General features: G+C 42.5%; 1 protein-coding gene across 2 annotated transcripts; it reads right to left on the bottom strand.

The window, feature by feature from the left end:
* Positions 1-1,382: 1,382 nt before the first annotated feature.
* On the bottom strand, positions 1,383-13,584 carry MIS18A (MIS18 kinetochore protein A). Of its 2 annotated transcripts, XM_043893029.1 has the most exons (5): positions 13,220-13,584; positions 9,054-9,120; positions 6,020-6,142; positions 3,593-3,689; positions 1,383-3,075 (listed from the first exon to the last, which is right to left on the bottom strand). In XM_043893029.1, exons 1-5 carry the CDS (start codon positions 13,557-13,559, stop codon positions 2,995-2,997), a joined length of 708 nt encoding a protein of 235 aa, XP_043748964.1. In that variant the 5' UTR covers positions 13,560-13,584; the 3' UTR covers positions 1,383-2,994. The 2 variants fall into 2 exon arrangements, with proteins under 2 accessions (XP_043748964.1, XP_043748965.1); XM_043893030.1 differs by lacking the exon at positions 3,593-3,689.
* Between the last annotated feature and the right edge of the window lie 988 nt (positions 13,585-14,572).

The raw sequence follows: 14,572 nt of genomic DNA, 5'->3' as shown, positions 1-14,572 counted from the left end.
CAAGGCTACACCTTTGTCATTTATTTTTGTGATGCTTTACTGTTTTCAAAGTACCATCATAAGCACTAATTTATCTGTGATGCAAGAAAAGCAGGTTATCACAGCTCATTCTACAGATAAGAAAACAGAGGCTCAAATGGGTAAAAGATTTGCCCAAGGTCACAAGCCTAATAAAGCAGTTGAAGGGGGGGACTCTGGCTGGGGGTTGACTACCCCTGAGATTCCCTCAAAAGCTCATCACGTTGCTCATCATGGCTCCTCTCAAGTACTTCCTGCTGAACACCTAGACCCAGCTATGCAAGGAGGCACTCTCCTTTTGCCCATTTTTAACGCCCCAAGCCTGACTAGAATCCCCCAGGTAGGACATACTCCATCCAGACATCGATCCTACACAAGCAATACCCATTGAGCCTCGTAAGCTTGGAAACTTGTGAAGGTAACAGGAGAGCTTGCTGAGAACAGCAGAACCCACACTCTGGGATGAAAATCATGTTCAATGTTCTATACATATGCATTTACAACCATCTGTAAATAGGTCCTGATACTAGTTTCCAGAGGTTCTCTCTAAAGAACTGGGGAGCACCCCTTCACGGGGACTGGGTGCAGAAACAAATCCTGGTCAGGTCCTGTCTGAAGCCTCTTTGCTGGGGTCCTGTGCAATCAGGCTGGAAGGTCCGTTTCTTGCTCCAGGATCCTCACTGCTGCTCACGGGCAGTGGTAACCAGAAACAAGAGCACAGTCACAAGGAGCAGGAACCAGTCCTGACTGTCCATTTTAGTATGTGGCTACGTAGGGGAAGTCAACAAACAGCATGCCAATGAGCCATCATGCAAAGCCTAAAAAGTCACTAAGCCTGAAGTCACGAGGCTTCAGGGAAACGGGTGGTTTCCGCAGAGGCTGACCTAGAGTGTGAGGATGGGCCCTCTCCTCCAAAGTGCCACAGGGCAGCCTGCAGAGGACGAAGCTGTCGCACGTGCACCCGTCGAGTAGGCACCTGGGAGTCTCAGAGCTCTCTTGCCCACGGTGATAGTAAGCCCCCGCTTTCAGTGACATCACAGAGGCCAAAGACACAGACTGCGCCTTCCACGAGACACGACTGCGTCCTAGGATTCGCTTTCAGATGCTTCAACAAAGACTGTGTGATGAGGGTGTGTGAGCTCTCCACCCGCATGGTTTAAGCGAGCTTCAGCTGAAGGACCCTCACTGGAAATAAAACTCCAAGCGCGGAGAGTGTACAGGGAAATGCTAATCAAAGGCCCAAACTGCCGCAAAGGCACTTGGGCTGCTTATTTCCTGAACCACAAGAGGCTTGGTTAGCACTGTTGGATATTAGAAATTACCTTGCATTGGTGAAATGAGTCGTTTTCAAGATGTATGGATTGGATAGAAATTGTAGCCCAGGATGAACAGGGTAAAAGGAATTAAGGAGCCAAACTGGAATGGCCCTGAAAGTGACTGGAGAAGTCTGTCACCCATGCGACAAGAAAGTCAGCTGAATCTCTCGGTTAAAGTAACTCTCCCATCTGTTCTAAATGAACTTTCATGAAAGCGCCACCGAAACACCTACAATGACAGACCCTGGGGACCTCATCAAGCTTACTGAGAAGGGTGACTGTTGCCAGAAGGTGTGGGGAAGAGACCTGGACAGCTAACTTCAAATGACTAGAGGCTGCAGACAATCTCTCAAAAAGAACTTAGTAATCGTGAATGATCAGTGATCAAGTCAATTTGACTTAGGACCTTTTGCCATGACAACTTGAGGTATTCTTGGAAATAATTAGGGCGGTTCTGAGCAGAAATTGAGTTAAGTTACTCAAACATGCTGAGTACTAATGTTAGGTGGCCTCATTTATACTCAAAAACAGAGTGGGGACTGGGGAAATTTGGGGTTACCTTTAAGAGTCCTGAGCAGGACCCCTTACACTGCCATGCCCAGTAAATGTGTGGTATTTATGACAGCAGGATTTCTGAGCTCACTTAAACAACTGTTTCATAAAAATCAATTGTAAAGCACTTTGCTTTAATCTTTATTTTCTCCCTTATTATAAAAATAACAAGTGCTTACTAGAAGTCTTACATTATGAAAACTGAAAATTCTCCCAGAATCCCACCCTTGGGAATAATTACTACTCTCTTTGGTAACTATGCTGCCAGATTATGGGGTATATGGTAGTAAATACGGGCTTCCCTGATGGCTCAGCAGGTAAGGAATCCCCCTGCAATGCAGGAGACATCAGTTCGATTCCTGGAGAAGGAAGCGGCAACCCACTCCAGCAATCTTGCCTGTAAAATCCCATGGGCAGAGTAGCCTGGAGGGCCACAGTCCATGGGGCTGCAAAGAGTCTGACACGACTGACCGACTAAGTAAGCACACAGGAGCAAATTAACAGGACCAAATGGAATCCAACCACCAACAGAACACATGCTAATCTACTCGTGCAAGGTTTCAGAGTTTGGACAAATAATTCAACTGACCAGTTTCTCCAGAAAGCTTATTCATTAGTTTTCAAAGAAGATTCAACCACACAGTGGATGGAAAAAACTCTAAGACTTTCTAAGCACTCAAGATTAAACAGTGCTCAAACTATTAAAAGTGAAATATAGTTAAAAAAATAGGAAATAAAAAATAACAAATTCGGTACAGAGAATAAAATTAAAAAATAGTAAGTAAAAAATTACAAATTTGGTACAGAGGAGAAAACCCTTCAAAAAATTATAAGAGTTTGTTATCAAAACAACAACTCTCAAATTCCAGCAATTATCATGGCTTTAAAACTGGAGTTTAGGAAACAATCACCTCTTTACAATCAAACACATCCAGAAAAGTTCTACAGTTCTTCTCATGAGACCAGCTGATCAGTACAAGAGGATACAGTGTACATGAACGTTTCCAATTATTTCAGTTCTCAGTGAAGTAAATTATAACAAGAATTGCTACATATGAAAGAACTCTCCATCAGCAGAGGACTGCAGAATGTGGGCCTTGGAACCAATTCAGCTTTTACAACTGGTAAAGGACAGTTTTGATTCGACCTCCCAAAGCTTTGTTTGCAAGGCTTTCAAAACATCTTCCATCTATCAAATGGAAAAAAGAATAGAAAAAAATACAGATGATTAAAATCATACATGGTTAAATATGATTTAAATGTTGATCATTAATATAATGTCTGCTATGTTATACATTATACATATCTGTGTTTATTTAATGGACTTCTGTTTAAATAAGACATAAGCCTATTAATAATAGCTCTCAACCTCTGATCCATAGCTTTTACATTTATTCACCACTATCTTGCATGTGACAGGATGTTAACATTCAAAAACAAGGCTGTTTTTATCATGAAAATCAAATCAAATGAAATACTGATTTAAAGATATATTTCTACTTTAATAGTTTTAGAATACATACTGCTTTGATTTTTGGCTCGCAGTAAATCAACTTTACTAACAACTGAAATAAAATAAGCACTCTCTCACCATGAATGCTAAGATCAAAAGAGAAGACACAATTAAGAATTATTCGTGGAGCAGCACTTGGTCATTGACTGGAAGTTGTTCATACAAAGACACAAAAAGTGCAGAACAAAATTACCTGCTTTAGAGATTTTTCTATTTCAACTCTACTTTCAAGATTAAAAAGCTCTTTGTCTTCTGACACAATTTGCTTTTCAGATGACCCTAAAACATAACTGAAGTACAGTACAGTACAAAGTTAAAATATGAGAAGGGAGTAAATATAAAGTTTATATTGATAACATTAAAACTCAAAGTATATTGAAGTATATATTAGTACCGAGTAAACACATAAAACAATTACTTTTGTTAATAGCAACCTACATAGGAAGCTAACTGCATGAAATCATGTTTTTCTCCATAACAGCTTTGTTCAAGAGGTCTACATATTTCTCAATACTATAAATATTTCATTATTGGGAATAAAGCTGGCTCTTTAGTAAGCTGCGTGGTACAACAGTAACATTTTGAAGTTTTAAAAGATCAAAATGTATATAGTATGTAATCTGTAGCATCACTTGTTGATTACCAAGATTTCAGCAATTTCAACAGTTATTCTATAACTCATGTTTTGCTCCGCTCTCTGAGGTGATGACATGCTACAATTTGAAAATACAACTGCCCTAGCAATGGAAGAAAACAAGCCCGGCTTTGGCAACCAAATAAATCTAAACAGTAGAGAAGGTGCTGTTATTTCTCCAAAAACAAACAAACAAAAAAACCTTCATTCGTTTGCATTTCTTTAGAAGTCTTTCATCACAAGTAACAACTTCAGTATGTCACTTCTGTTAAATATGAACAGTCTTCTGTTGGAAACCCAAGATTAACTGATTAAATTTCTAAAAGATGTCATCAAAGGAAAAATTAAAGAAGGCAGTTAGTATCTTGTTTAGAAAAGAAAAATGAGATGGGGAAAATTAAATGGCACTGATTAATTTATAATGCTGTAAATAAACATAACGGAGGGCATCCCTTTCTAAAACATACTGGTTCCCTGTCATTTAAATTCTGCCCTATGAGGTAACTTTTCCTTAAATTCAACTGTTGGGGAAAGAACAGCTTCGATACTAGGATCCTCTATGCAGAAATCTTCCACATATTTTCTTTTATACAGATATGGATCGCTTTTAAAGTTCCGTACCAACCATACTGGTTTAAGATTTCATGTAGTTTATAGTTGTACTCTCCCCCACATAATTTTCACGAATCTTGGTAAAATTCCCACGGAGGTTATGAGAGCAGTTGTTTGGGCATACGTCTTCTATTTACATATTAAACCAAAACAGATCTGCCCCCTCTCCAGGTGGGCCTGCATGCTTTACATCAATGAGCAGTACTTGTGACATTATTCTCTGTGTTAAAGGCTGTGAAAAGTTCACAGATTTCACAATTTTGATCCAAACTTGTCTAGTTTCAAAGATGGTGGTAAAACTGTAGCAATCAAAAAATAAATGAAAAATTATATAAAAAAGAATATTATTCTAAATTTTTTTAAAGAGAAAATCTAAGAGATTCAACAGAGTGACAATATACTTCAAGTAATGAAAGTGTAGGCACTTTCTTTTCTTCTTAAATTGTTCTACTTTCTTGATATTTAAGGTTTCCTAGGCATCTCTAAGAAAACCTCTCTAACTGGTGGCTCAGAGCTAAGAACCCACCCACCAAGGCAGGAGATACGGGTTTGATCCCTGGGTCAGGAAGATCCCCTGGAGAAGGGAATGGCAACCCACTCCAGTATTCTTGCCTGGAGAATCCCAAAGACAGAGGAGCCTGGTGGGCTACAGTCTATGGGGTAACAAAGAGTTGGACACAACTGAGCTACTAAACAACAACAATCTCTAAAGTCTTGAGAGTTACATCTTCTCCAGAATAAGCGAAAAGATAGTGGGGTCAATTAATTTTGTTTCCAATTTTAAAAGGTTAATGAACTAAAGGGCCATCAAGATATATATCATCCGACCCTAATTCACCTTGTCTCCAAACACCTTTTAGAAGTCTTGAAAAATGAAGGTACTTCCTTGCATCTCTCAAAACAGCAGACAGTTATTTACACCCCTCTAGGAAATAGCTGGACTTTGCATTTCTACTTTTCCAGAACATCAAAGGGACTTCTTTCCCGACCATTTCTGAAATCCCTATTTCTTCAAGTTATTCTATTAGACTAAAAACTAGAGGGAAAAATAAAATGGACAAAATATATTGATACACACAACTGCTTTAAAAAAATCCTATTAAACTAAATTTAATTAAGAAAAACAGCAAATTTTTACTCTGCAAAATGTACTCACAGTGCTTTCTTCTACAATTTAGCATGACAGACTTTTCCAATAGCAAATAAATCAGGTCCAAAAAAAACAAAAAAAACCCACTTGCTTTAGGGTGAGAAATTACTATTTAAAAACATATTTTAACCAAACAATGTTAGTTTTCAAATTTTCATACCAATTTGTCTGCAAACAACTCTGAGAATTCAGTTATGAGCTGTTCATTTATGCCTCAAACGTACCTTTCAATGGCTTCGACACTGAGGCAGAACAAGTCCCGCTTGTAGTCTAGGTCCTTGGGTGTGCACCTGTACAGGTAGCCGAGGGTGAGCGAGCATCCGGCACAGTACAAGGTCTCCAGGACACTGCAACAAAAAGGGTCACCCTTCAGTAACTGCTTACCACAAAAACCCCACTGCTGAGATCTGTAAACACCTGAACATTAAAGTTGCTGAAGTATGCTATTCTAACCCTACCAGGTCATATGTATAAAAAGGAAAAAAAAAATGATAGTAAGATGCTTACATCTGAAATGTGGACAAGTCACCTCCAGGTCACACTGCCTTCAGTATCTAGTGACAGACGGCATGTACACAAGTGACAAAGCAGAGCGGATGCTGGATTTCCTCGGTGGTGCAATGGATAAGAATCCATCTGCCAATGCAGGGGCCATGGGTTCGATCCCTGGCCCAGGAAGATTCCACATGCCATGGAGCAACTAAGCCTGTGCACCACAACTACTGAAGCCCAAGCTCCTGGAGCCCATGCTCCACAACAAGCCGCCGCAATGAGAAGCTCGAACACCGCCAACTAGACAGCAGTCCCTGCTCACTGCAACTAGAGAAAGCCCGTGCACAGCAATGAAGGCGGAGCACAGACAAAATTAAATGAGAATTTAGAAAAGCAAAAAAGAAGAGAATACTAAGATGGTGCTTTCCTAGAACGTAAATGCCTCAATTTGGTACTAAAAATTAACTAAAATTCTGAAATAAGGCAAAAAGATTGTACATGTTCTTTAAATGTCACATTGTCCACCAAGGATCATTAATGCTCTGGGGCAGGGATAGGCAGATTTTTTTCTGTGATGAGTCAGAGAACAAATATTTCAGGCTTGCAGGCCATGTGGAGTCTACTGCAACTACTTGTCCCTACCACTGCAGCATGGAAGCCACCACAGATAATACATAACTGAATGAGCTGTGTTCCAACAGAAACATATTTACAAAAACAGGCGCTTGGCCCATGAGCCATAGTTTCACATAAAGGATGGGGTTCAGGTGATACAAGCGAACAGAACTCAGCAACACTGGTTCAGAGCAAGAGTCGATTCCCTTTTCAGTTCTCTAGAAATCTTGATTATGAAGAACAGAAAAGTCTCAGCCTGGTGCTAGAAGGTTTTTAATGTGTATCTCACAGCTGCAAATCTTTTAACTGTAAAAGGACAGACCCCAGGCTCAGAACCAGCCAGCCAGTGGTATCTCAGCTAGAATTTAATAACATTTGTTTCCACTGTAATTATTGTCACAGTTACTTTCGAGTAACAGCAGTTGATATACTCAGGGCAGTCATACAGATTTCCTTTAAAAAAACTTAAATAAAAACTCAGTCAATGTAATGAAAAATATCAAGTATGCAACAGCAAAGCTGTAAGCTGACAGCAGAATGACTGGAATTGGGAAGCAGAGGACACTCTGCAGGAAGCAAAGGGATAGCAAAGCACCATCATTAGCTCCTGCTAACGTCCTATGTCCTTGGTGAGGCTGTAAACCTCCCAAGGTCTCATTTTCTTCATCAATAAAGTGAGAAATGATCCAAGGCTGGGTTTTCCAAATTGTTATCACCAGCATGCTATCAGTACAATTTCTGTTACATTCACATGCCACCTGTCCTATTACATGACTTTAAATTCTCCTTAAAGAGAGTAATTTTTTTAATGAAAATATACTTTATCTGAATAGGACACTCTAACATTACTAAAAATGAAAAACCAATGTTTTAAAATAAAAAAAAAATAGGGACTTCCCTGGTGGTCCAGCGGCTGGGACTGAGCTCCGCAATGCAGGGGGCCCAGGTTTGATCCCTGGGCACCAGGGAACTAGATCCGACGTGCCACAACTAAGAGTCTGCACACTAAAGAGTCCACCAGTAAAGGTCAAAGATCCCAAGTGCCGCCATGAGGATCCTGTGCGGCCAAATAGATAAATATTAAAATAAAAAAATAATAAAATTTTAACATATGATTATTAATTTCTATTGAATTGCTCGTGTACCACTTATTCACATGCATCAGTAAGACAACTTTCGGGCAACAATTCTACAAAGCAGAGCTTCCCATTCAGTTTGCTGAGGCTGCTGCTTGCAATAGACAGTGGCAGGCAGAGCAGGATACTGACCGCTTCAACACCTGGAGAGAGAAGCGGCCTGGGACAGCTGGAGGCCCTGGGCCGCCATGCATGCAGCTTTGTCTGTCCACCTCAATGGGCCACACGTGTCTGTATGTGCCACATTATCTATGCGTGCCAGGCCATGAGAAGTGGGGAGCATTTATCTAAGGCATTCTTTGGCTCAGAGATTCCATGATAAAGATACTTTCTTTTTCTGTTTTTATTTTCAATGTCCTTCAGGACCAAGCCAAACACCCAAAATGGAAGTGTTAGAACAGGCCTTGAGAAGTTTAGAAACTCGTCCATCTTAAATCTAAAGGCGCCCACTGTCACTCAGGAAACCATCTGCCAATGCAGGAGATGTAAGAGACGTGGGCTCGATCCCTGGGTCAGGAAGATCCCCTGGTCAGGAAGATCCCCTGGAGGAGGACACAGTAACCCACAGCAGTATTCTTGCCTGGAGAATCCCATGGACAGAGGAGCCTGGCGGGCTACAGTCCACAAAGAGTCAGACAGGACTGAAGTGACGAAGCATGCACAATGACTGATTTGATATTGATTACCATGAAAAAGGGCTTCCCTGGTGGCTCAGACTATAAAGAATTCACCTGAAATGCGGGAGACCTGGGTTCGATCCCTGGGTTGGGAAGATCCTCTGAAGGAGGGCATGGCAACCCACTCCAGTACTGTTGCCTGGAGAACCCCCACGGACAGAGGAGTCTGGCCGGCTACAGTCCATGGGGTCGCAGAGAGTCAGACACAGCTGAGCGACTAAGCACACACACCCCATGAAAACAGTTTTATCCCAAATTTTACTGCTGATGATCTTTTTAAAGATTTTTATTAAAAAAAATAAAAACATACATACTCATATAGATATAGCTTTACTCACCAACCATTTTCATTTTTACGTTTGGATAGTATCTGTTCCTCGTTCACAGAAACATTACAGGTAACACCTGGAAAGAAGTAACAACAATGTATTAGTGTGGTTTGATTAATACACATGCAGGTATTTAGAGAACTTCTAATTCAACTTTAATTTTAGAACTCAGAAAGCCAGAAAAAAAATAAAGGCCCCAAAGCCACACACACACACACACACACACACACACACACACACAGGTATTTAGAGAACTTCTAATTCAACTTTAATTTTAGAACTCAGAAAGCCAGAAAAAAAATAAAGGCCCAAAAGCCACACACACACTGGTTTAAAACTAAGAGTATAGGGTCTTCTGGGAAAACATAGCAGAATAAGAGTTATTTCCTTCCCTTCACACACACACAGGTATTTAGAGAACTTCTAATTCAACTTTAATTTTAGAACTCAGAAAGCCAGAAAAAAAATAAAGGCCCCAAAGCCACACACACACACACACACACAGGTATTTAGAGAACTTCTAATTCAACTTTAATTTTAGAACTCAGAAAGCCAGAAAAAAAATAAAGGCCCCAAAGCCACACACACACACACACACACACACAGGTATTTAGAGAACTTCTAATTCAACTTTAATTTTAGAACTCAGAAAGCCAGAAAAAAAATAAAGGCCCCAAAGCCACACACACACACACACACACACACACACACACACACACACAGGTATTTAGAGAACTTCTAATTCAACTTTAATTTTAGAACTCAGAAAGCCAGAAAAAAAATAAAGGCCCAAAAGCCACACACACACACACACACACACACACACACACACACACACACACACACACACACAGAAAGCCAGAAAAAAAATAAAGGCCCAAAAGCCACACACACACACACACACACACACACACACACACACACACACACACAGAAAGCCAGAAAAAAAATAAAGGCCCAAAAGCCACACACACACACACACACACACACACACAGAAAGCCAGAAAAAAAATAAAGGCCCAAAAGCCACACACACACACACACACACACACACACACAGCCAGAAAAAAAATAAAGGCCCAAAAGCCACACACACACACACACACACACACACACACACACACACACACACACAGAAAGCCAGACACACACACAGCCAGAAAAAAAATAAAGGCCCAAAAGCCACACACACACACACACACACACACACACAGCCAGAAAAAAAATAAAGGCCCAAAAGCCACACACACACACACACACACACACACACACACAGAAAGCCAGAAAAAAAATAAAGGCCCAAAAGCCACACACACACACACACTGGTTTAAAACTAAGAGTATAGGGTCTTCTGGGAAAACATAGCAGAATAAGAGTTATTTCCTTCCCTTCACACACACACAGGTATTTAGAGAACTTCTAATTCAACTTTAATTTTAGAACTCAGAAAGCCAGAAAAAAAATAAAGGCCCAAAAGCCACACACACACACACACACACACACACTGGTTTAAAACTAAGAGTACAGGGTCTTCTGGGAAAACACACACACACACACACACACACACACACACACACACACACACACACTGGTTTAAAACTAAGAGTACAGGGTCTTCTGGGAAAACATAGCAGAATAAGAGTTATTTCCTTCCCTTCCCAAAAAACACTGAAATTAACAAAACGAATAAAATTAGGAAGAAAAAATTCAATTGATGGTGAAACTTGGAAAAATCAGAACCTCAAATCACAGACTATCAAGAATACCTGCTAAACACAGTAAAACAGGGATTAACCTAAAGAAGAGGGTAAAAGTCTGTGCATACATCTCCAAGTCTCAAACACAGAGCTCATTTCCCTGTAAGTAACAGACAGGGTCCACAGGAACCCAGCCCCAAATCTTTTAGACCACAACTTGAAGCTAGAAGCAACAGGAAACATTCCCAGAGCATCCAAATTCAGGACACACTAAAGGTGGAGGGACATGAAGAAAGGACATCAGAACAGACTCTTGAGTTCACCTCCTCTACAGTCTACCTTAACTCAGTAAACTCCACTCCCATCCGCCTGTCGCTCATTTCTGAAATCGGTGTCACCTACATTCATCATCCCCTTACCCTGCTCCCGTTCAGACGCTGCTCTGAGAAGTCCTGTCCATTCTACCTCATGACCCTCCCTCCAGCCCCACACCACCGCCGCCTCCTCTCCCCGAGCGGCTGTACTGGCCCCTGGCTGACCTCCCCACGCCCATGCTTATTCTTCTCTACAGTGCACCCTCCAAAGAAAAACCTGAGTCCTAGCACTCTCCAGCTTAAAAACCACACTCACTAGAGTAGACTCTCATTTCAATAGCAGAATAAAGATTCAGATTCTCAATTATAACAGCCTACAAAGGCCCTCGCTCTGTAGCAAAATCTCAACCCAAATACACACATGTGGCTTTAAAACGGCAACCCTGGAAAAAACCTGGACTGCTATCAACAGGGGCAGACTGGGGGGGTGAACAGCATCTCCATAAGGATGTCACTAAAGTGGCACTTCCTATTTCTTCTGAGCAGAGGACACATACAAACTCGCTCAGTCCTCCTAACTGCCGCTTGTATTATCCTCACGTCTACAGAAGAGAACACTGAAGCACAGAGAGGCTATGTAGCTTGCCCCAAGACACAGCCAGTAAGCAGCAGACCAGGATTCAAACCCATGCAGTTGAGGGCCATCACCTACACTGCCTCTCAGCAGGGGTACAAGAGGCAGCTGCTAAAACTCTGAACTATGCCGATATGCACTAATATGGAAAAATACTCAGAATACAGGTGTAGAATAAAAAGGTAAGGATGCTTAACAGTATAAACATTATCCCAAGGGTGTTTTTGAAAATTTATGTTTAGGGAATTCCAAAAAATGTACATTTAAACATGCTCATATATGCATGGAGAGTATCTGGAAGTATAAATGAGAATAAAGCATGTTGAACTCTGGGGACTTAAGAGTATCAGGATCGGGGGATAAGATTTGGGGACAAGTCCTTTTTACTTTTACACCCTTCTGCACTGTTTGATTTTAATAGGTGTGAAGGATTAATCTCAATGAATTACTACAGGAAATGTATGTTCTTAGGCTTATGTTTAACAACCAAAAAGGATTCAGTAACTATTGTTAAGTGTATCCTTAAGGAAAACAGACTTCAAAAAATTTCAGGTAACAGGTGGACACTGCTCTCCTTCTTTCTTCCCAATACATCCCAGGAAGGAAAACTTTCCACAAATGTCAATAAATCGGTGGTGAATTTCTGCCATTAAAAGTACTTACAGAATTCAAATAGAGCAGAAACTTAATCTTGAAAACCACAAGTCCAAAAAGAACAGTCATTGTTACATCAACTCAGAAAACCACTCAGTGGTAACTCAGAAAACTTACTAATTCAGAAAACTTGCTCAGTGGTAACTCAGTGACCCACTTCCCTAAATAAATACTATGAAAACAACAAAGCAAAGAAACGCTGGGGAAACATACAGGTAACTGGTAGAATCAATATTAAAAGCTAGAATTCTGACTTTCTTCACCCTTTTATCATATCCTCCTTCCTCTCCAATTTTGTGAGAGTTGTTAGTGCTTTTATTACAAGTCTCCTTCCATTTTTATAATAGCATTATGATTCGTCAACTCTGAAGTTGTAACACTTCAGACTAAAGGCGTCCGCTGATACAACTATTAGGATCTAAAAAATCAATCCTGACATCCCCTGCAGGAAGCAGGCCGCTGAAAAGCTTAATTTACTAAATAAACAATTAACAATATTACCAACCGATTAACAGAGACCACTAATTTCTATGAGGAATAACACAGAGTAGCTACACCTTAAATGCTTACAACCTGGTTGGTTGACTTTTTTTTTTCCTCCTAATATATGCTCACGACGTTGTTGATTCATCCATTGGTCTTCTGGGATGGGGGAACCCAGAAAAGGACTTCCACGCGTAAGCCCAAGATGCAGGGATGACTCTCCTCCTGCCCCTTTTCTGGAACAGCTCAGCCTCTCAGATTTTTCTGCTTTTAAAGACCCTGAGTCTCTCCAAAACATCCCCGCCTCTTCCGGGGCCGCCCAGGTCAGCACGCCAGGGAAGAAGGCCACCCTTAGTCCTAAATCCCACCCACCCGCCCCAGCCCGGACTGACAGCGAAGCAAGATGGAATTGGTGTCTTCCTGGCTCGCCACCCAGCTCAGCGAGTCTCCCAGCGGCCGCCGGCAGCGCGAGCAGAGAAACACCAGCGGCCTGTCCTCCTCCGCCGGCTCCGCAGCCTCCTCGCGCCGCGTCCTCTCAGGGCAGGCCACCGACGCGTCTCCGCTCACGGAGCTCCACATGCTCGCCCACTTCTGCAGCAGCTGGTGGCGGCTCGAGTCTTCCGAGAGCCGCTTGCCTAACAGCGAGGAGTCGCCCCACTTGCCCTTGTGGCCACACGTACAGCTAGTAGAGGAGCATCCTTCACAACTGTCCGCGGACCAAGCACCCGCCATTAGCTACAAATCGCCCGCGCCGCGGAGCATCACGGGATGGGGGAAAAACCGCCCCTGCGCGTGCGCGGGGCGGGGCGAGGCGGTGGAGGACCAGAGGGGCGAGGCCTGCGGGAGGCGGGGCCCGAGGGGCGGGGCCCGAGGGAGGCGGGGTCGGAGAGCGGCCTGATAGCCGGGCATGCTTGCCTTGGAGTTAGGAACTAGCTGCGGTGTCCAGGCACCTGGGCCAGGTTTCCACCTTCGAAAAATTGAAAGGCTGTAGAAGACCTCGCTGCACTACCTGGGGAAGAGAGTTCAGCCTCTTACAAAGGAGGGTAGAGGCGTGCTTGAGAAAGTTACGCCCACCAAACTAAATCACAAACCTCTTAGAGCAACCTTCTCCTCCCGCCTTCAAACTTTCCCAGTATCAGGGTCTTTTCAAATGAGTCAGCTCTTCGCATCAGGTGGCCAAATATTGGCGTTTCAGCTTCAACATCAGTCCTTCCAATGAATATTTAGGACTGATTTATTTTTGGATGGACTGGTTGGATCTTCTTGCAGTCCAAGGGACTCTGAAGAGTCTTCTCCAACACCACACTTCAAAAGCATCAATTCCTCGGCGCTTCCTCTCCGGAGAAGGGGACAACAGAGGATGAGATGGTTGGATGGCATCACCGACTCAATGGACATGAGTCTGAGTAAACTCCGGGAGTTGGTGATGGACAGGGAGGCCTGGCGTGCTGCAGTCCATGGGGTCTCAAAGAGTCGGACACGACTGAGCGACTGAACTGAATGAACTGAACTAAAGCGACCTTGGCAATGGTTGCTAAAGAGACTATGTCGCCCATACACCACCAAGAGATGGGAGAGCTGGGGCACAGCCCTGCTTTTTCAGGCCTCCTCCCCTCCCGAGACGCTACAGCCCTTCACATTTAGCGTGCCTAAGAGTCATCTGAAAGAAAGTGAAAGCGTTAGTCGCTCAGTCGTGGTCCACTGTTTGTGACTCCATGGCCTGTAGCCCACCAGGCTCCTCTCTC

The sequence above is a fragment of the Cervus elaphus genome, chromosome 31, assembly GCF_910594005.1.
Source record: "Cervus elaphus chromosome 31, mCerEla1.1, whole genome shotgun sequence".
Classification (NCBI taxonomy): domain Eukaryota; kingdom Metazoa; phylum Chordata; class Mammalia; order Artiodactyla; family Cervidae; genus Cervus; species Cervus elaphus.
The sequence above is the reverse complement of the archived record's forward strand: the minus strand, read 5'-3'. Positions and strand labels throughout refer to the sequence as shown.